Source organism: Seriola aureovittata, chromosome 18 (genome assembly GCF_021018895.1).
Source record: "Seriola aureovittata isolate HTS-2021-v1 ecotype China chromosome 18, ASM2101889v1, whole genome shotgun sequence".
In the NCBI taxonomy this organism is placed as follows: domain Eukaryota; kingdom Metazoa; phylum Chordata; class Actinopteri; order Carangiformes; family Carangidae; genus Seriola; species Seriola aureovittata.
In genome coordinates this window covers 11,951,052-11,972,011 of record NC_079381.1, presented here as the reverse complement: position 1 = coordinate 11,972,011, position 20,960 = coordinate 11,951,052, and the positions used below count along the sequence as shown (strand labels likewise).

General features: G+C 37.6%; 1 protein-coding gene and 1 long non-coding RNA gene across 5 annotated transcripts; one reads left to right on the top strand and one right to left on the bottom strand.

Moving 5' to 3' along the window:
* Positions 1–1,865: 1,865 nt before the first annotated feature.
* On the top strand, positions 1,866–16,307 carry fybb (FYN binding protein b). 4 transcript variants are annotated; one of them, XM_056403955.1, is made up of 19 exons: positions 1,868–2,201; positions 5,801–6,794; positions 9,106–9,241; positions 9,347–9,420; positions 9,780–9,802; positions 10,223–10,275; positions 10,958–11,090; positions 11,656–11,815; positions 11,941–12,061; positions 12,691–12,710; positions 12,832–12,904; positions 13,090–13,161; positions 13,659–13,699; positions 14,317–14,395; positions 14,539–14,638; positions 14,957–15,119; positions 15,252–15,285; positions 15,386–15,417; positions 15,505–16,307. In XM_056403955.1, the coding sequence occupies exons 1-19, from the start codon at positions 2,199–2,201 to the stop codon at positions 15,525–15,527; spliced, it is 2,334 nt and encodes a 777-aa protein (XP_056259930.1). In that variant the 5' UTR covers positions 1,868–2,198; the 3' UTR covers positions 15,528–16,307. The 4 variants fall into 4 exon arrangements, 3 of the variants coding, with proteins under 3 accessions (XP_056259930.1, XP_056259929.1, XP_056259931.1); XM_056403954.1 differs by having other exon boundaries at positions 13,075–13,161; XM_056403956.1 differs by lacking the exon at positions 13,090–13,161.
* On the bottom strand, positions 11,739–17,340 carry LOC130186694 (uncharacterized). The gene is made up of 4 exons (XR_008830333.1): positions 17,129–17,340; positions 16,631–16,684; positions 16,401–16,478; positions 11,739–11,860 (listed from the first exon to the last, which is right to left on the bottom strand). It is a non-coding gene; the product is annotated as an uncharacterized LOC130186694 (long non-coding RNA).
* Positions 17,341–20,960: the final 3,620 nt, after the last annotated feature.

The window sequence follows — 20,960 nt, the reverse complement described above, 5'->3', positions numbered from 1 at the left end:
CCAGTGCATCCTGGGAGAGGATATATACAATGGATAGATGCATAGATGGAAGAATGGATAATCCAAAATTTCAGCTTCAGCTACATTTAGACAAAACTGAGGTCTGTGTTAATGGTGATGAAAACTAAAAAAAATCTGGAAAAAAATCTTCATGTTCATACTTTTAACAACAAATAAAGCTCCATCACACTTCAAAAATTAAACTCAGTCATTTTAGGTTTGTTTCTTATCAGTTGGCATGTTTTATATCCTCTTCTCTCTTCTCACTTACTTTGTGTAAATCTTTCAACCCATTATGAGCTGCAGCACAGTTGATCAATCTGGAGTTTATAAACAATAAAAGTCACTTGACCTTTCCTCTTAGTGTCAGAGGCTCTTATAAACTTTGGTTAATTGACCCTTTATTTGTAGAATGTGAGGGATAACCTCATTATTTTTAATTAGTCATTCAGTAAATGGCTACACAAGAAGCATAATTGCAATTGCAAACAGTGATCATACCCTAAACTGAGCAACAACATGGGCACAAGCTATTACTACTACAGCAAGGAAACAAGATTACAACCTTAATAGAAAAAACTCTGAAAGTAGAAATTAAAGTAAAAATTCCTGTAACTATTTCAACATCAGAGGTACAGTCTACTGAGCCTTGACAGCTTAACTTGATTCACAAATAAATCTTGTATGTTTTCTTGCTGCCTTTGATGATGCTAGTACAGCCATGGAATCCACCAAGAGGCCTGCTCAGCGTTCTTAAGGTCAATGAGGTACAAAAGGTTGAGCCATTTAGCTTGCTCAAAAAAAAGCATCTATTGACGCTTCTTCTGCTGTTTTCTGTTTTCTTCTTTATTCAGGGTGATCAAACGGGCCACAATAATGTGGCCACAGATTGGCATTTAAGCCAACACCCAAAAACCCAGTCAAATATGGAAACTATAACTATTTACACAAAGTACATGGACAAGAGCTCGGTCACACAGGTGACTGTGCCAATAGTCAACCTCAGCCAACTACAGTAGACTATCTTAAAGCCTAGATTTAGCATACACCTTGATAAATTAATAATCAACACAATTTAAACTGTGATCAAACTCAAGTAATTTGCTGTCTTGTTAGTCTTTTTAGATTCCTCTCTTTTTTTTTTTTTAAAGTATATATTTTCTTGGGCTATTGTGCCTTTATTGGACAGGGTAGTAGAGAGAGACAGGAAATGGGGAGGCAGAGAGAGGGGGAATGACATGCAGCAAAGGGCATCCGATGCGGGACTCGAACCGGGGCCAACTGCAGCGAGGACTGTAGCCTCTACACATGGGGCGCCTGCTTAGACCACTGCGCCACACGACGCCCCTTGTTTTTTGTTTTTTTGTTTCTTTGTTTCTTTTGCTTTTCTCTTATGTGTTTTTGTGTGTTTGTCTATTATTACACCTTTGTTCACTTGTCCTCTAATCACTTAATAAAAGGAAAAATCTGCTGTATTTTCTGTTTAACAGAAAATGTTAGCATGCTAACAAGATGGTGAACATGGTAAACATTATACTGGTTAAACTGAGTAAACATGAGCATGTTTAGCAGGTATTAGCTTGTTGGTGTGCTGGTTTTAACATTAGCTTAAAGCATCAGCAGTATAGCCACACAGAGCTGCTAGCATAACGTCTTGTAGGGCAATACACACGGCCACATCCTTTGATGTGGTGTCTACTATAGTATTGTTGTTGCTTTTTATGGCTGTAGCTTTTATCCTTGTCACATCAATGTCACATTATATTTTTAAGTGTTGTACACAGTTGCTAAGAAACACTTCTCATCATGGGTTTCCTGTTGACCTTCCACTGAGTGAGTAACCATCAGTTGTTGAGCATACAGGGAAACTGCAGGGAGTTTGCCAGGGATAGGCAAATCAATGAGATTAAAACACACAGATAACAGAGGCTGTGAGACTCATACAAAACACACACTACTAAGAGAGGAAGTAGTCAGTTGTAGAGAGATGCTTATGTCACCACCAGAGCTGGAGTATACATTCCCCACTTACAAACACACAGACTCACTCAACGCTTTGTGATTCACAAGTCTCTCGGTATCTCTCTCTCTCTTCGACAGCAACAGAAACTCACACAGAGACACTGGACAAACACTCTCCACCTCTTTATCTACCAACCATTTGGACATAGCAGAGTCCCCCTGGATTTGTCCTCAATATGGTGAGTACAACTTAATAATCAACTGAAACTATTTAAATATAATCACCTCCTAAATATTAGAATTACTCTGGGATGCCCTGCTAAGAAAGCTGCTATTGGAAATCTTTGTTACGTACATTTTTAAAGACTGAATGGATATTATGCATAATTCTTTGTAGGAACACCTTCGATTCATACTTGTGCACATGATTCTAACAACATCATGATCAGAGAGAAAAAGCTGTCATATTTTATATATTCTAACTTTGACTTCACCAGAACTTGGACTACAAAGTCACTTAAGCGATTTGTGGGCTTTTAGTTATCCTAATATAGCATTTAAGACCCATAAGACTACATTTGATAGTTCTGAATTTGATATTCAAGACATGTATTGACACATTTCTTCACACATATTGTGTAAAAACTGAAGAAGTAACCATTAGGGTAGGGTTTCTTTTTGGTTTTGTGTCAACTAGATTGAGCAAGGCCACTTTGGCCTCCACTTTACACCATAAAGGAATGAGAAATGATGGTTCCTCTTTGCTTTGAGCCGAACAGCTTGTTCTTTTCTCTGCCCTGTCTCAGCAGGTCACTAGACTTGAAATGTACTTGCACATAGTAACTCCATAGACAGCATTTTTATTTAAATTTGCACAAACAAGGAAACAAGCTTAACACTTAATCATTAATCTGCTTGTGGTCTCAGGCCAGCATGCTGTGGTTGTCTCTTCTTCTTATGAATTCTGTTGATGTTGTCTGCTTGAACGGTGAGTGGTATACAAAGTAAACCCATCACCCACAACCCACTCACTCAGTTGCCAGTTCATTAGGTACACCCTAATGCAGTCTGATATAACAGTCCTGCATTAAATCCTCCTTCATGAAGATTACAATGTTGAATGTTTTGTTGAAGCTGTTTTGGAGAGGTGTTGATACATGTTTATAGTCATTTTGGAATCGTTAGTTGCTAGTGATGTTGAATTTTATTGTATCATACTGAAAGGTGTTTCCAGGATTTGACATAATTTGTAGGTTTTCACAAAGTTGCAACTGCACCGATGTTTAGAGAAGCAGTAATTGCAACTTTCTGGTACAGAACATATTTGGCAATTTTTAGTTTACTGCGGTTGAGAAAACGGAAGCACAATGAGGGAACTTTCTTCTGCATTTTTCCCTTTGATTTCATATTTAGACACATCTCAGGCTTACTGTTAACACACTTTGTCACACCACCGCTCAAACATACTGGCACCACTGAAGTGACATTCCACCCAGAATCTATTATTTTGAGTACCACATATACAATCTGAGTTGCATAAAATTAAAATTTTAAAGCTTCCTGCCCAACAAAGCGAGCAGCAGTGGCTAGCTTGACTGCCAGCGTATTTTGTGACATGACATTTACAATGAATTCAAATAGTGACAACAAAAATAACAGAATCAAAGAGTGTTTTAGTTACATTTTGGATGATGGACGATAGATGAATGGACAGGGGAGAAATACATTATGCTGCAGAATTAATTTAAGAAGTGGTTGAGACCAGAATAACACATCTAGTGATCTGTTACCATACTGTTGTCCACACACAAGAACTGATTTTTGAAATTTACAAAGTGATTCAGAGTCATAGAAGCAACCCTCCTAAAAATGACATTAATATACCAATTTGCATCTACAAAATTCTACAAAAAGATGGTGTTTGCATAAAAGCGTTTCTGTTAACATAATCTGCAAAGTCACAGATGTGTCACTGACAACATATTGAATTTGCTCTGCCTTCAATGCACGCTCAAAGCAGCAAGAGCATGGTTAACGTTTTTTTGGTTAAACTCATGGCACAAAAAGATCATCATCTTGGCTAAATATTGAAAAAGTGACTCAAGACAAAACTTGTTTACTTTTTCAACATTTAAACAAAATCATAACAATTCCCTACAACTTCTATGTGGTACACGAGCACTTTGTGGACTGTAAAAGACATTGCCAATGAATGTAATCCAGGAGGCAACAAGATTTCCTCTAAAACATATAAACCAAAAACAACTAAGAATCAGATAAGAAACTTGATTTATATGTGAATCAGTTTTTTTTTAAAACCTGTCTCCCTTGACTGAGCTCATTTACACAGTGGACCGCACACTGTATATGATATCTGGCTATGGCTATACAAATCAGTGAGACTTTGTGTTACCATTACTCCCAAATAGCATACTGAAGTCATCCTAAGTACAATAACAAATACAGCTGCTTCTTTATTGCAAAATGGCATTTGCATGATAAGTTGTAAGTGTTTTCATCATTTTCCAGGTGGGTGATACAACATTCACTTGACCCGATGTTCACGCTGGTTTGACTTTCCCATCTATCTTCATATTGTTGTACTTTCTGTTGCACAGTTTCTAGTCGCTTTTACTGCTCTGCTGTAGGAATAGCAGTGACTGTGTGTCCTTATGCTCTTATCTCCACTTCCCGGTATGGTGTCTCTGACTCCAGTCAAACCAGCCTCATTAAAATAGGTGTGGCTGCTATTGGTCACTATGTAATGACATTTTGTCAAACAGCTTTTGGATTTTGGACACATTTATGATGCAACTTTTTGGTTTGTAATGCATCACCCCCAACATTTGGTCATTCTGCACTCATATCACACATATGCAACATTGTGACCATTTTTCAGTGCAATAAACACTTAAATTGAAATACGCTAAAAACTATTTTGCTGCTATGGCTCATTCGACCTCAAAACAAATGTACTGTATCGTAAATATAGACCTCCCCTCATTATTCAGCAATAAATACTAATCGACAAAACTGCCTTCTCTTTTCAAATTTCACACTTGCTTTTCAATTATACATTTTAATTTAAAAAATTCTTTTGTATTAAAGCAGATACATGTGAAGCTGCATAATACATGAATGCGGTTCTCAGTTCTTATCCTCAAAGACTACATTAACCAAATAAATACAATAGTTTCCAAAGTTGTAGTAGTCCTGTTAAAAGAGAGAAGAGAGAGAGAGAAGAACAAAGAAGCGATTGATTCATTTGTTTATTTTGGGATAGAGGCTAATTTGGCATAAACACTAACCCAAGGTATTTTAATCATTAATAGGTAATAGTTATAATAGAGTGATTGTGATGTCATTTAAATATGTATAACCCTGTGAGCCACGGTTGTGTGAGAAGTTATGGCGTGTTTGGCATGGTTTGTGTATATCTGGTGTGTAAGTGGCCTTGCGAAAAGAGACAAACAGATATGTTAAAAGGGTAACTAAAGCGAAAGCAGGAATTTCACAGGTTGGATAAAAAGGTCGGAAATAAGAGAAGGAAATTACTTATTATGGTATTTTTAAAGTTTTGCAACTTTCCATTCCTATGTTTATACCAGTCAAATGGAGTATGAATCTTTTCTCTCTTTTGTTCCTCTTTTTCTTTGTTCAGGAGTTTCTATTTTAGCACGTGTTTGTTGAAGTCATTTTATACTCTGGCACGACCAGCGCATCCTAACTTTATTTTCTTCTTTGCTGTGTAATTCTGAATCAGATTGAATCAGATCATGTTTGAAGTTTTGTATTTTGATCATTACCTCTACTTATGATCCTCTTCCATTCATTCCAGGAAAACAAAGCTGATGTAAAGTCCATCATGGCTCGCTTCCAATCGAGCGGGTGGAGCACCGATGAGACTTCTTCCACACCGGCTGGACGACCCAAACAACTCCTGCACCCCACCCTTTCCTCCGGCCCAGCCATACAGACAAAGAAACCTGTCATGGAAAGCCTCTCAGGCAGTGCAATAAGTGTTCCTCCTAAACCAACTTTTCTGAAAAATACAGTATCCACTAAAAGTGACACGGAGGTACATGAGCCAAACAAAACTAAAGCCCTGGCTAGCAGGTTTGGCAACACACAGGATGACACCAACAGCAAACCTTTAATTGGTACTAAACAGCAGATACCCCTGAAGCCTCCTCTTTCACAGCATCTTGAAGCTAAAGGCCCTGTACAGAAGCCTCCTCTCAACAAGCCCTCCCTCGGCTCCACCCTTTCCGACTCCAAACCTGCTTTTCCTAAACCAACTCCAGCCATTGGCTCCAAGCCCAGCTGGATAAAAGAAGACAGTGGTGGGGGTGTGCCATCCGCTACCAGCTCCACACCCAAAGCACCCCCTTTACAACAAAAACCGAGCAGCAGCATTATAAAATTACGGCAGCAAAATGAAGAACATACAGGAGCTAACACGGACACCGCGAACAAACCTTCACCTCTGACAAACTCCCCTTTTAAGCCCGCGTCCAACTTTAAGACTGCTCAGAATATGTTCAACAAGGAGAAGGACAAGAATGAGCTGTCAGCTAGTGGTGGGGCCAACAAAGCGCCCCTCACTGGGACTAACTCCATCCCTCCTCCCAAACCTCCACCTGGTAAAAAACCAAGCTTGAAGAGGCCGTCCACGGCCTCTGCTAAGCCCAGCATTGTTAACGGTGATGTCACTTCAGGCCCCAAGCGTAACCCACTACCCAACAGTTTAGCTCTGGGTCTTGCTCCTGCCAAACCTAACCGACCCCCGAGAGTCAACCTGGAGAACTTTAAAAGAGATGCTGAGGCCTCTGGTAAGTCGGACATGGAGTTACAGCTTTGTTTGTTTACTAGTGACACCACTGATATAATGTGAACAAAGGTACTGATCAGGAGAAGCACCAATCCAGTAAGGGAATAAATATCAGTACTTACACAAATCCATCAATTGTCTATGTGAGGCAAAACATATTAAACATAATTGTACAATGTACAAGTTGCTTGTGCAGCATACTGAAGGGTATTCACAGGCACCACCAAAATAAATACACCCTAACGCACAGTATGTCAAAGATGTGTGATCACACTTTCAAGGCAACAGCTAAACTCAAGTTGGCAATCTTCATTTAGACTTGGCAGAAAGTTTGTTCTTTTGCAATGTATAAAGAGCTCTGTCAAAGATGGCATGTTCCTTATTTACCCACTTAGTTTCAAAGTCTTTAGGGGTTCCTATATTGGTACAACTGGATAGTCCCAAAAGTATAAAATTAAACCATTGCCTCATGAATTTGGTAACATTTTATTGGCCCTTTAATTTAACAAATATAATTTAACAAATATGTACTCACAAACTAACAAGACATTACTCCTTGATCGTACTTAGAGACACTAATTCCTCAAAGGGAGGTGCTGTGAGTTGTGCTGTGTGTATTTACAATTTGTGATGACTTTTTATGTAGGGTTATAGGTATCACTGAGGACACAGAGAACGTGTCTCTGGTAATTTCTGGGGTAGAGAGAGACACCATTTAGAACTTATAGATGCAGGCAGATGACTATATAAAATACTGAGGAAATCTCACAGTTCATTCCTAATCAATAAATGTGGACTAATGATCTCATTATTTATAAAACTCATGGCTACAATCCAGGTGACTGACTAGTCTTGCTGTGAGTTATCTAATGTGTTCCCGTGTGTCTCTTGCAAAAGAAATCTTGACCTCAATTAGACTTTTTGAATAAACAGAGCTTTACTAACATTAAAATAAAAATGACTGCCTTTAAAATGAACATTTTATCAAATAAACACCCTGTAAGATACACTTGTGACAAAAAGGAAAAAAAAAACAGAAAGGGTTCCTCATATGTGTATTTCCTATCATATGCGTGCAACTTTGTACAGACTTTTTGTGAAGCCATCTCTTAAGTGTGAAGAGGGACTTGCTTCACACCTCATTGTGGCTTCAGTGACATTAGCAATGAGTAGTCTGCAGTTGGTGAGTTTATTTTAGGTCATCTCTCCAAACAGCAATGCACACAACCTCTGTTTCTGCATTATAGCATTAAAAATAAGTTATTATACATGTTTATACACTGATTGTGCATTTTGTGCATTCTGTACAACATTTGTGCAAGTTACAAAGAAGCAGCTAAACAAATGCTCCAGTACAGATAAGATAACAGACGAAAGTCACATGAACACTCTTGGTTCCTCTATTTCCCCTGGCCAAGTTCCCTGTCCAGTTTCTCCTTTCTCCTCCCCCCTTGCTCTCCACTCTGACAGCTGAGTTTGTTTCACCATATGGGGAAGTAAGTTCTAGCAAACAGGGATAGTTTCGAGTGAGAGATAGTGTTTTTAGACTCACACCTAATCTGAATTTATTTCCAGTCAGAGGATAACTGTTGACTGACATTCATCATAAAACATGCGCAAATACTGGAGGACAGAAGACAATGCTATGAATGCACTTTCAAGAAAGTTGTTTTCCATGCTGTGCTCTCCCTTTGTCCCTTATTATGATGCATTATGCATCTCAATAAGGGACAATGTTACCCTGCAAAATTTGTGAACACCAACAGGCGTCAGGTTATGCGGTTTAATTTCGTGTGTATTGCCTACTTTATTGGTTCTGTGTTTTGGGATCATCACTTGTGATTGGCCTTTTACTCATGAATAATTGTACGGCTTGGTTTCTTCTTCATACTTAGTGGTTAGGCATCCTTCTGAGTGGTGGTGGAATGTAATTAATTTACTCAAGTACTACACCAAGTACAATTTTGAGGTGCTTGTACTTGAGTATTTCCATTTTGTGGTGCTTAATACTTCTACTTGACAACAGCCAATTATAAGATACAACACTGACAGCAGCTGTTTTGCTTTTAATACTGCTTTCACTTTTAATACTTTAACAACTTGCTGATAATTCTTTGTAAGTTTGAATGCGATTTTTACTGTCATATTGATTGTTGTGACCTGACTTGATTTTTCATTGTTTATTTTTCATGGGCAACCAAACAAGTTGCCACCCTGGGGACTGATTAGATTAGACTGATGAGATAACACATGAGGACACTGGCAAAGATACTTCAACTTCTCTATTTTAACATCATGTTGTTTTGTTACAGGTCCTGGCACCTTTAAGAAACCCATCACCCCAACTCCTCCATCCTCTCACCCCAGTAACCAAAGCAACCACGTGGCCCCTACTCCACCCCCTCAGTCTGCACTCCCCAGTCTGCCCCCTCGACACCCTGGATCCATGTAAGTCACACATGCAAACACAAACAATATGATATATACTGTATTAATTTTTCTGGATAAATCTACACCCATTAACGAAAGGTAAATCCTGACTATGTTTTTCAGGGTCCAGCAGGAGGAGTTCTATGATGATGTTGATGAACTGACCAGCTCTCCTCCACCTCTACCACCATCCACAGGTTCAGTAACATTCACTATTTGTGCAAATGTAATGTGTCATGATCATCATTTTGCAAGACTACCATGTTGTTTTTAGCACCAAAGGAAGACGGTACAGGATTGTGTAATGCTGAACTTTATACCCTACACTGAGTATATTAGAAGACACATCAACAAAATTATAATTGCAGTATATTCTATTGTTGTATATATGGTCTATATGGTCGTCCTGACTGCCACCAACTTCTTACTTGCTTTGGGGTGGTTATTCATATTGCATATGATACTGATTAATTTAGTTTCCTGTCCATGGTTACATAAATGTTGTTTTACATAATCTAGTTCCAAATAATCATGATTCATTGTTTCTCCTCTGCAGGTCATCCGAGTCAGAGGGCAAAGGTGAGACACGCTGAATGACTTTCATTTACATAAATACAGATTTGCATGCAGGTGCTGTGTGCAGATGCAGACACACACACACACACACACACACACAACACACACACACACACACACACACACACAGATAAGGACAAGGATGTGTTCACTTAAAGACACGTGACTAATAAACTTAGTGGAATATGGACACTGCAGCAGCAAGTAATAAGAATATATGAATCCGATGAAAAATTATTAGTTTATGTTCTCAGTAGTCCCAGTACCTGAAATATCAACAGTATGATGAAAAATAATGGGAAATATGTTTTTACATGGGTCTACAGAGGTGTGTAGCACATTGAGTATGCATTTTATGAAATCTAAAAGACACACAACAAACTGATTCTCGATTGCTTAATTATGTCTGTCTTGTCTGTCCAGGAGGAATTTGATGATGATGATGGAGAGATGTATGAGGACCTTGATGAACGATGGTGAGAGATTATTACACATTAAACTGTTGATCGCACATTTCACTGATTCTGCCATATCATTAAATCCAATTTAAGTTCAACAAAATTATTTGAGCGATCAAAATGATTTGTCTGTATATGGATGGATGGTTGGAGTTTTTATCTACTGAGGCTGGTTGGGGACTTTAGCTCCAAAACAGAAAAACCCTCGCACGATGTACTCTGATCACTGATTTTGATTTTGTAAACATACAAATGTATCACTTCAATAAAGGTTTCAGTCCCAGTTCAGCTGTGTCTAACTTCACTAACACTACTCTCTGGTGGTTGTTTTATAACACTACAAGAACTTATTCAGTGTCACTCTGATGTATTTGAGGCAGATAAACTCAAAACGAAAGGCCCAGGTGGGATCATTTTAAATTCAACATTTTTTAGGGGAGATCGGGCATGTAGTCATGGTTCATTAGGTCTGTTGCCTTAGATTTTTTTCTGTTTTGAAGATACTAATAATTTGCGTTTTCTATTAAGTGTTTTATATTTTTTATAAATCCCCATCTGGGGACTTTTATTTATAAAAACACCAATTAATAATTGTGTATTTTTATGCTTGTACTGAAAAATCATCGTCTTTTGTAATAGTGTAATTGTTTTTTTTTACCCTCAATACTCTCTCTCTCTCTCTCTCTGTCTCTCTCAAAAGGGAAGCGGCTGAACAAAAACAAGAAAAGAAGAGAGAGAAAGATGAGAAGGAGGAGAAGAAACGACTGGAGGCTGAGAAGAAGGAGCAGAGGGAACGTGAGAAGAAGGAACAAGACACCAGAAAGAAATTTAAAGTGAGTGGAACAAGACTGGACCTCTCAGCTAAACCTGCTGGGAGACGTAAAGAGCTCTCATGTCTGTATGCTAAATATGAAGCTAGAGCCAGGGGATGTTGGCGTAGCTGAGCATAAAGACTAGAAACAGCAGTGACAGCTATGTTTTGTGGGTTATTTGCCTGACTATTTCTTGGGTGGGCACAGAAGCTAACCGGCAAATTCGATTTGATTAAAAATAAAGAAGAAAGAAAAGACACACTTCAGTACATAACCTTACATAAAACCACAATGCTAAACTAAAATAATCTAAGCTAAACTAAGGTGAGCTAAGCTAACTGTCTCCTGGCTCCAGCTTCAAAGTTACAGTACAGACATTGGAGTGGTATTGATCTTATCTTCTAACTCTCAAGAAAGCAAATAAGTGTATTTCCCAAAACTATTCATTTGAATAGCAAACACATGAAGTAATAGCCCAATAGAGAATACACCTCATCTGCTCTGTCATAAACAAATGTCATGATTTACAGTATTTTTTCCTGTGTACATTTTCAAACATATTTGTGTGTGGCTGTGTGTGTGCTAGCTGGTGGGCCCCCTGGAGGTCATCCACCAGGGGAAGGCTCGTGTGGACTGCAAAAGCAGTAAAACTGACCTCGGTATGAAGCAGGGAGACTGCGTGGACATCATCCGTGTACAGGGCAACCCGGAGGGGAAATGGCTGGGACGAACGCAGGACGGATCCAGTACGTTCACATATTCATCCCTCATCTGTCTCATGAGTTACAAACCTGCAATCAATGATGACAAAATGACCTAATTAAGAACAACAAATTAAGTCAAAATTTCATTTTGCTCTTTGTTCCAACAGTTGGTTATGTAAAGACCACTTCAGTGGAAATTGACTTTGACTCTCTGAAGAATCGTCAAGCTCAGCAGTCGTACGACCCTGAGGTCTATGATGACATCGACGTCATCTCTTCTGATAACAGGTACCAGGAATGTGAAATGATATATTGTTACTCCACATATGTTGGTTGCACTTTTGTAAGAATGGGGACAAGTAAATGGTAATTATATTTTTGCATTGTAAATTGCCAGTAAGAAAACCTCAGTGTTGCTTAACATGAAAACATGCACATCAGTTCTTAACAATATCACTTTTGTTCTGGACAACTCCACCCAACAACTCAACCCAAGATTTGTTCAATTTGGTATATTGAATGGCACTAAATACAAATGAGCCTAATGGATACTGTATGAGTCGCCAGGCCAGACCAAGCCATGAAATAAGAGTTCTAGTATATTGAGAAAGTTTTATTGTTGCAGTTTTCTAGTTTCAAAAGTTAGATCATATGTCTGTACATTCAATGTGAAGCTAGATATGAGAGGCGCATCGATCATCTCATCTAACTCTCAGCAAAAAAAGCAAATAAGCATATTCGCCAAACTGTTGAACTGTTCCTTTGACCTGTACTAATTTAAATTGAATTCAGCGAGTTAACGCAGTTAATCGGTCACCCCATGTTGCACTTCTCAAGTTAATGAAATTGACTAATGGAAGCTCACTGAATCAGCTAGTCTTTAATATTTATATTATCCAACTTTTCTCTATCTACAGTGGGATCAAAGGACCAGGAGGTATGCTTATAATCTTACAATAATAATCTTCATTTTATTATAGTCAGTTACTAGCTTCGCATTCAAAGATAGAGATAAAACATGTCACCAATTAAAATATATATTTGTTTTTGTCTTGTAGTTGTCCTTCCCCCACTGCCAGGAGACGAAGGAGAAATATATGATGATGTTGTTGATCCAAACCTGGAAGTCAGGTAGGAACTGATCTATTGACTTATAATAAATAATAAATAAGCAGTAGAATCTGCTTTTATATACAACAAACTCTCACTACTACTGCTAAATGGAAAAGGGTATATAGGAGAGATGCAAAATGACACGGAAAAAGAAATGCAGGTCTTTTCATGATTGGTTGACTCTCTAGTCCCCTGGACACCAGGTCTCCTCTTATGAAGCCCCTTAGCTTCCTACGGATGTTTGACCGGAACAGACGCCCTGCCAGCACTAAAGTGTAAAATACACTCAGTAGTAAGACTGATCACAAATCTACTGCCCGCTGTTGTTAATCCCTAATCTTTCAGCCGTCACTCTCCTTTTAATATCTGAAAAGTTCCTCTTGGACGAAGTCGCCGTTGAATGTTGATTTTCTCCCCAGATCAGCACCAGATCAACAACTTCACCTCTGTCTGAATAACACCGAACGACTTTGATTTACGAATTGACTATTGCATGAACACCTGATTATCTGTGATTTTACTAATCTTCTTTAGTTATCTGCATGTCTTTAAATGATGTATGTTGAGATGATCAGAAAATCAAGACATTATCTGCTAACACTGTCAAAAACATGTTTTAACAAGTATACTAAATAAAATACTGTGTTGTAATTCATGAATATTATTAAATCAGGCTGATCATAATTTAATCATAATAACCTAGTTTTAATTCATGACATTGTAATTATATAAATTATGTAACATTTTAATATTTTTCTCTCTGTTGTGCCAGAGTGCCTCCACCCAGCCAGTTTACTGCAGAGGGGAATTCAGGTATAAAGCACTGTGATAATACTACATGTTCTGAATGGATATTTAATGAAAAGCACTTGTTTCTCAGATCTTTCCTTCCTTGGCTTTTCTTTTGGCCTCTCACCTTCCCTTAAGAAAGTGGTGTTGGGCCATAGGCAAGAAGTTTTGCAGCTACAGCTATATTTAGTTTGGTATGGCTCATAGTGACTCATGTAAGCTAATGCTAGCAAAGTTCAGATACAGTAGATATTGTTGTAAAATCATCATTACTGAGTCACTCAGTCACTTTATTGACTTTATGACTCTCCTCTTCTTGTGTTTCTCTTTTGCTACATTTTTGACATTTAAGATTTTACTGTCAAGGAAAGTCACATAGTCTCAATTTTAGAGAATACTCCCTTGACAATTTGCATTTCATTTCTAACAAGAAATGTTTGTACTGCTCTAAATACTAGCCAAAGTATGAATTGCCCCACACCTCCACCCTTCATATCCTTTACAACTGATAATTAATTTTTATTATATGTAGTGTGATTAAAATGTGTCCCTTCTGAATGCATGATAATGTCATGTGTCAGGTGCATTTTGTCATTAATGTAATTTTTTTATTCATTGACTTCTCCCACATATTACCTCAGATCAAGGAGCCGCAATTGATGAGGAGATATACGATGATGTTGACTCTCAAAATTTGCCTTCATCTCCGCCCATAAGCAGGTACAATTACATCAATTTCAATATCATCAATTTAATTAATTAATAACCTTACAGTAGAGTCCTTCCATTTAGATTCATGGTTTTAACCTTAATATATTTTACTGTTTTGCTTTTATCCTGTAACTTATTATGTTTCTGTCCAGCTTTCCAATCCAGAAAGGCAAAAGCAAGACTGATGAGACGGACCCAAAGAAGCAGAAAAAGTTTGAGAAAGAGGAGAAGGACTTCAGGAAAAAGTTTAAAGTCTGTCTCTCTAATATATTTTAAACATATATATCAGTCCTCTAACTGTTGCCAGGATCATGCCTGTTGAAAAATCTCCTGATATGAATTTATCAATACATTTAGCAGGGCTGTGAATAAAAAATAACAATAATAACTCTAATTATAAATTTATATCATTAGAAGATTGACTGTGACAAAATGAAGTTAAACTTAAGCCCTTAAAATGACATTTCCTATCCACATCTTAAGACTTAACAACTACCAAGAATGTAAAATAAAAATGTATTCACAGTTACAAACATAAAAATAGAGAATATCGTGTTCAATCTCTTTCAGTATGATGGGGAGATACAGGTGCTGTACCAGGTGAACATCGTCCACACACTCACTAATAAGAAGTGGAGTGGGAAAGAGCTGGCAGTCAAAGCAGGGGAGAAACTTGACGTCATCGTTAAAGCTGTGGACAACAAATTGATCTGTCGGAACGAGGACGGCAAGTGTGAGTATCTGTTTGATAGCACCAAGATAATTAATCAGTTCATGTAGAATTCACACACTACTGCTTTTTCATTCTTTCCTCCAAAAAACTGAATCGTTCTCATCTAAAATCTTGTGTGTCCGTCTGTGACAGTTGGTTACGTTTCAACCAGCCATATTGCTACGGAGTAAGTATCAAAAACATTTATACATTCATTTACACACAGACTAAGAAAGAGAGACTTAGCAACATGTTGTCTATACTGATCATTTTGTTTTTGTTTAAAGTGATGGTGATATCTATGATGACATTGGAGATGGTATGTTCAATTTATCTTTTAATATTTCATGAATAGATTTCCGCACAGTAAAATTATGATATAATATTATTATTGTTTTTTTTCCAGATTGCATCTATGACAATGATTGAAAAACGTCCTGCACTGGGTTTATTGTTTTACATGGATATTGTACGTTATTTATTATGTTTATTGATGATAAACATTGGGAATTGCTTTGAGATAGCCTGAAAATCTGACTGAATTGTCATTTCATTTTCACTTGATTATTTATTAAATAATATTTGAATTGCTGAACACAAATTGGACATGTGGCCAGTGATTTATCTAGGAACAGTCTGGCTTTGAAGTCATTTGAACAATGTAATCCTTTTAAATTTTGTTTCTTCAAAAAAAAACCCAAAAAAACAAAACAAAACAATGCAATATGGTTATGTTACATGCAACATCTTGGCAAGGTGGGAAACATTTGTTGGATCAACAGTATTTTGCCTTTTCCCCCCTCTCTTGCACTGCCTTTAGACATTTTCACAGCTCTGACTTCACATGTATGCTTCTACTTTGGTTTATATTTATAATAAGGAAAGCTGCATGTTTAAATGAAACTTATAAACATTACCTGCTATTTTGTCATTTATGTCCATGATATGGTACTGATCATAACTCTGGTTTATTTGTCTAAGGTTTCAACATGTAGACTTAACAACAGATGTAGTGCCAAAGTGATTTTGCATACTGTACATAAAGTTATAACATACATATGATTTTTTTTTTTTTAAGTGTGTTTTTGATTTCTTCCTACACATCTTTGTATGTCCTATCTGTTATAAAAAAAAGCCTTTTAAGACCCATATTAGTTAAATGCGTCTATCACCAACATGCACAATAAAGTGTTGTATGATTCCTGTAAACTTGAGTGATATGTGTGCAGGTGTTTGATGAGTGCATGACTAAATGAGAACCATTTAACCGGCTTTTTCCAAATCAAGTAATCAGCAACTTACCTCTCCTCATGATGGCCTTCCCGCTGCAGTTTTTGTGGAACAAGGGCATCAGTGACATCTAGCGGCAGCCATTAAGACCTACAAGAAAAGCAAACCACAGTGAGATTTGGGTTTCAGTAAGTGGTCTAAAGTTTGCTGTCATCTTTAAAAAACACTAAAGAGATAAGCCCAAAGAAAACACTGAACATATATTTGGCATATCATACCAACTGTACTAATATCACACTTACTTGTTTCCACCAAAACACCAGAGATAAGGTGGGATCCATATCAAGTCACATTCCCTAGATTGACAGCAGAAAATATAGACTAAATTGGTGACATTAGCATCACATGATGAATTAACTCAGGGGTGTCAATATAGACACTGATGCATTCTACTGCCAAATATGAACAGATATTTTGTAAAGTAGTAAAATAAAACGAATTATTTCTAGCCTATTGACTCTCTTTTAGGTATTTTGTAGTATTTTTTATAAGAGTAATATATACTTGATATTAAATTGTAATTGTTGTATAAAAAGGCCCAGGGGGTATACTAAATTAGCTGAAATAAATATAAAACATAGTAAAGTTATGTAAGTAGTACATAAGTATATGGTTAATTGTAAACTATTAATAATGAAACCGTGTTTTCACCACAATGTACTGAACTATAACAAACTAGCTATTTATTTATTCATTTTGTTAATTCTAGATTTACTTGCTAGCTATGTAAGCATCAATACCTCGTAAAGTTGGTTAATTCACTCAGTTTTTTCTGATTCCTTGGTCCTCTGTTTGTAGTAAAATACGAAGGCGAAAGGAAAGAAGAAAAAAAACACAGAAAACAATTTGGAATTTTGGAAAATTAAGTTTCCCTAAAAGTACAATTTAGCTTCACTGCCTGTTTGTTAGTTTTTTCAAGAAAAAAAAAATCATTTCCGCTCTGCCCCGGAAGTCACTTCCTCGCTTCACAATGGTTCCTCCAGTCGCAGTGTCGCCGCTCATCAAGGTAATAACGACTAACATTTGACCTTAATATTTTTATGAATATGAATTTGCAAAATTAGAGGAAAGAACGCAAACTAAAACTGGAGCTGTCATCTCAAGATCAGCAGCTATTGGCTAACTACCGTTAGAGTCAGTAGTCGTACTAGCATGCTAGCTAGTGTTTGCTAGCAGTGACATTGAGAGGCTTGACAGGTGAACCGCACTCCGTAAAAACACCTTGAAAACCTGATCGTCCACATCTGCGTCATGCGAAATTCATGATTATTATTAGTAGTCGTCGTGCTACTATAAGCCATGCGTGTCATTTCAGTCAGGATATAGTTAACAAGCGTTAAACCACTTAAGCAGAAAGGTCAGGGTAAAGCTGAACTTCGCCCCAGTCACGGCTAACTGTTAGCACTGAGCGTGGTTAGTGTAGTTATCTGAAGTTAGTTTGTTAAACGCACACCCTAACCACTGTTAAAGTCAGAACTGTATAAAGATTAGAAATGTTATGAGCTGTTGTTTGTGGTGCTTCAATGTGACCTGACACAACAGCGAAGTATTGCAGCAGAGATCTTAAAAACTGTCAGACATAACTATTGACAGCTAATCTTACTGACATGTACCAGCTCACAGAAGAAGCCGGTCAGTCATCGTTTTATTTTACTAGTTAACACATGTGAATCACTTTTATTTCAGACGGCCAGGTGGTCTGCTCTCCTGCTCGGCGTTCTCTATGGCAAACAGAGGTTTGGTAAGTTGTCAGAGTGTTTCTGAAAATGTTCAAACTTCAAGGGCAGTTTAACAAAGGGAGAAAGGTTCTCTGAATAGGACTGTTGAATAGTTGCACGTTTGAGACATATTCTTAACCGTAGATACTTTAACACATAACATTAACATGACATTTTGCCATCTAATATTGGAAAAAATACAGGTGTAAATTATATAAGTAATGATGGTTAAATTCCATTTAGCTGCTTTGGTTTCAGGGTCCTGGTATTGTTCATGTTGGCTCACTGTTACTCATTAATGTTAATAGCAACACGTTTGCTTTTCCTACTGTGCCAAGTCAAAATGTGTCTATTATAAAGTTGCAGTGTTGTATTGCAACACACGCAACTGTGAGATCTTTTTCTGTCTTCTGTTCCTTCAAGCGATGTGGCAGGTAGGGAGCCACCTTCAGGCGATGAGTGTTTGATACTGAAAAGACTAGAATTAAAATCATATACTGAAGCTACTTCACAAAGCAAGTTCATCATGAACATTAAACATCCAACATAAATCCAGGGGTTCTCGGGCCATACATTGGACCCCCTGGGAAAAAAAAGTCTGTTTAATTGCATGATGTTGATGTATATTTTGCACCCTACGTCAAGCTAAAATGAAAAAATATTCGGTGTTTGATTTGAAATAATGACTAACTGTGGCGTTATTCTTGTTCAGACTACTTAAAGCCCATTGCTGAGGAGGAGAGGAGGGTTGAAGAGGCAGAGAAAAAGGCCAGAGAGGAGCAGGAGCGCATCTACAAACAACTGTCTGAAGGTATCAATGACACACAATCTCTTTGTTCCTGTCTCCACCCATCTGTCACACAAAGACAGCCCTTATTGTTGGTTATGATAATGATGATGAAAAATGCCTTATTTACACATTTCCCCTCTTGTTCTCTCTTCTCTCTGCAGCAAACGCTGACACCATCCTCAAATGAGCTATCTCTGGACCTTTGTTATGTTTCAAAGCCAATAAAAACAGAAATTATTTTTCATGTAATAATTCAGTGTCCTAGTGTTACTTGTGGTTTGTGTGTGTGTTTGTGGGGTTACTTTATAGTAAGATGAAAAACAACATCAGAGCAATTAATATCATCTCATTCCTTATTATTCAGATTTAGTTATTAGTTGCTTGCAGTGCAAAAAGAGAACACACTGCAGCACACACATTTTGTGACTAGAGCAGGTATGTGTGTGTTTGTGTGCACCTGTCCTTCAGTAGGAGATGAGCCTGGGGCAAGAGCATGGTTGTAATCCTGGCCTAGTTTAGCAGCAATCCCAGGATTGGGGTCAGGGACCAGTAGAAGAAAGTGCAGTGTGGACAGAAGTGTTCCCTCAATACTCTTTTGTGTTGTGTAATATTGTAACCCTCATTATGAACGCCGCACTGCATTATAGCATTATATAGTACATGCTATTGCATTATGACTGTGATGGCTGAGGGACTGCCGATGGGGGTTTTGTCACATTTTATATAGCTACATATGACTCAGACAAAACTTGTCTTTTGTTTTTAATAAATTAAGCTGGTGATATGTTTTATAAGAGTTAAATCTCTCAGCGAATAGTGAATTACCAAACTACAAGTATGAAAGAACAGTCATTTTAATTTCAGTTTCACTATAAAAGACAATTAATTCACTGGGATGCCTGATAAAAATACATTTGCTTTATTTGGGTCATCATTGTACACATGGAGCACATGAAGAGGCAAGCCTTAAAATACTGACCATAAGGTAAATAAAGTCTATTTAAAAATGTTCTGGGTATGTCTGCAGCATATTTAGGTACATGTATTGCCTAATACAAGTTGGTCATGACCGATACAGCCGTGCTTACTTGTGGAATACTTGTACATCAGTAAAAAGAGGCAAGCACGATAAAACCATAATTCAATATATAAGGGGGAAAACAAAATTACCTGATGGCTCGGTTACCAGTGCCTGCATGTAACACTAATGTACTAATTAAAAAATAAGCATCTATATTTCAACTAGAAAAATATTTTTTTTATATTTACAGGGAGGGATGGAATATATACAAGTTTTTACAAGAAGTTAAGTTGCTCCCTCGCTCTGTCTCAACCAGCTCTGTTCCCCTGGAGCCTTCGTTGCCCGCCCGCAGGGATGGTTACCACAGATACATGATGGGAGAGTGGCTAGCACCAATGCCTCACAACAGACTTAAGTTCAGGTCTGACTTTGATTTGTGTTTTGTTTCCTCTGACATGAAAATACATATGAATATTATTTAGACACTGGCCTCAGAGCTGGAGTTAGTCCTTGGGAGGTGCGTTGCGGCTCAATCCTGCTCCTATTTAGGAAAGGTCGATGAATTCAGGCGATGAATTTCCCATCGGGTGATAACTTGTAGCAGCTGGAGAAAGATAATTGCTCCTGCTATTGTTTTATGCTTCAAATGAATTGAAATACAATTATTCAGTTCATAATAAAATAAATCTTATCTGGAACCAACTAATTTCCAGAGCTGTAACTGGCTTTCAATGTGCTCTATTTTATTTAAGACATCTGTAACTTTATATTCATAAAATACAATAACAATCTCAGCTACTCTCTCAGATGTATGTACAGTAAGAAGGCATCATGAGTAAGCAACTACAGGCTTGTTTGCAGACAGTAAAGTTAAATGTCTATGCCATTGCCTTAATATTCCTATGTACTAACCATACTCTTCACAAATATGCAGCTTTTCCTGGAGCAGCCCTGAGCTCGGCATCTACCTTTGGCTCTCCGCAGTCAAGGTAAACAGACTCTCATTTGTAAATGTCAAGTGACTGGAAGGAGTGAACATGAAA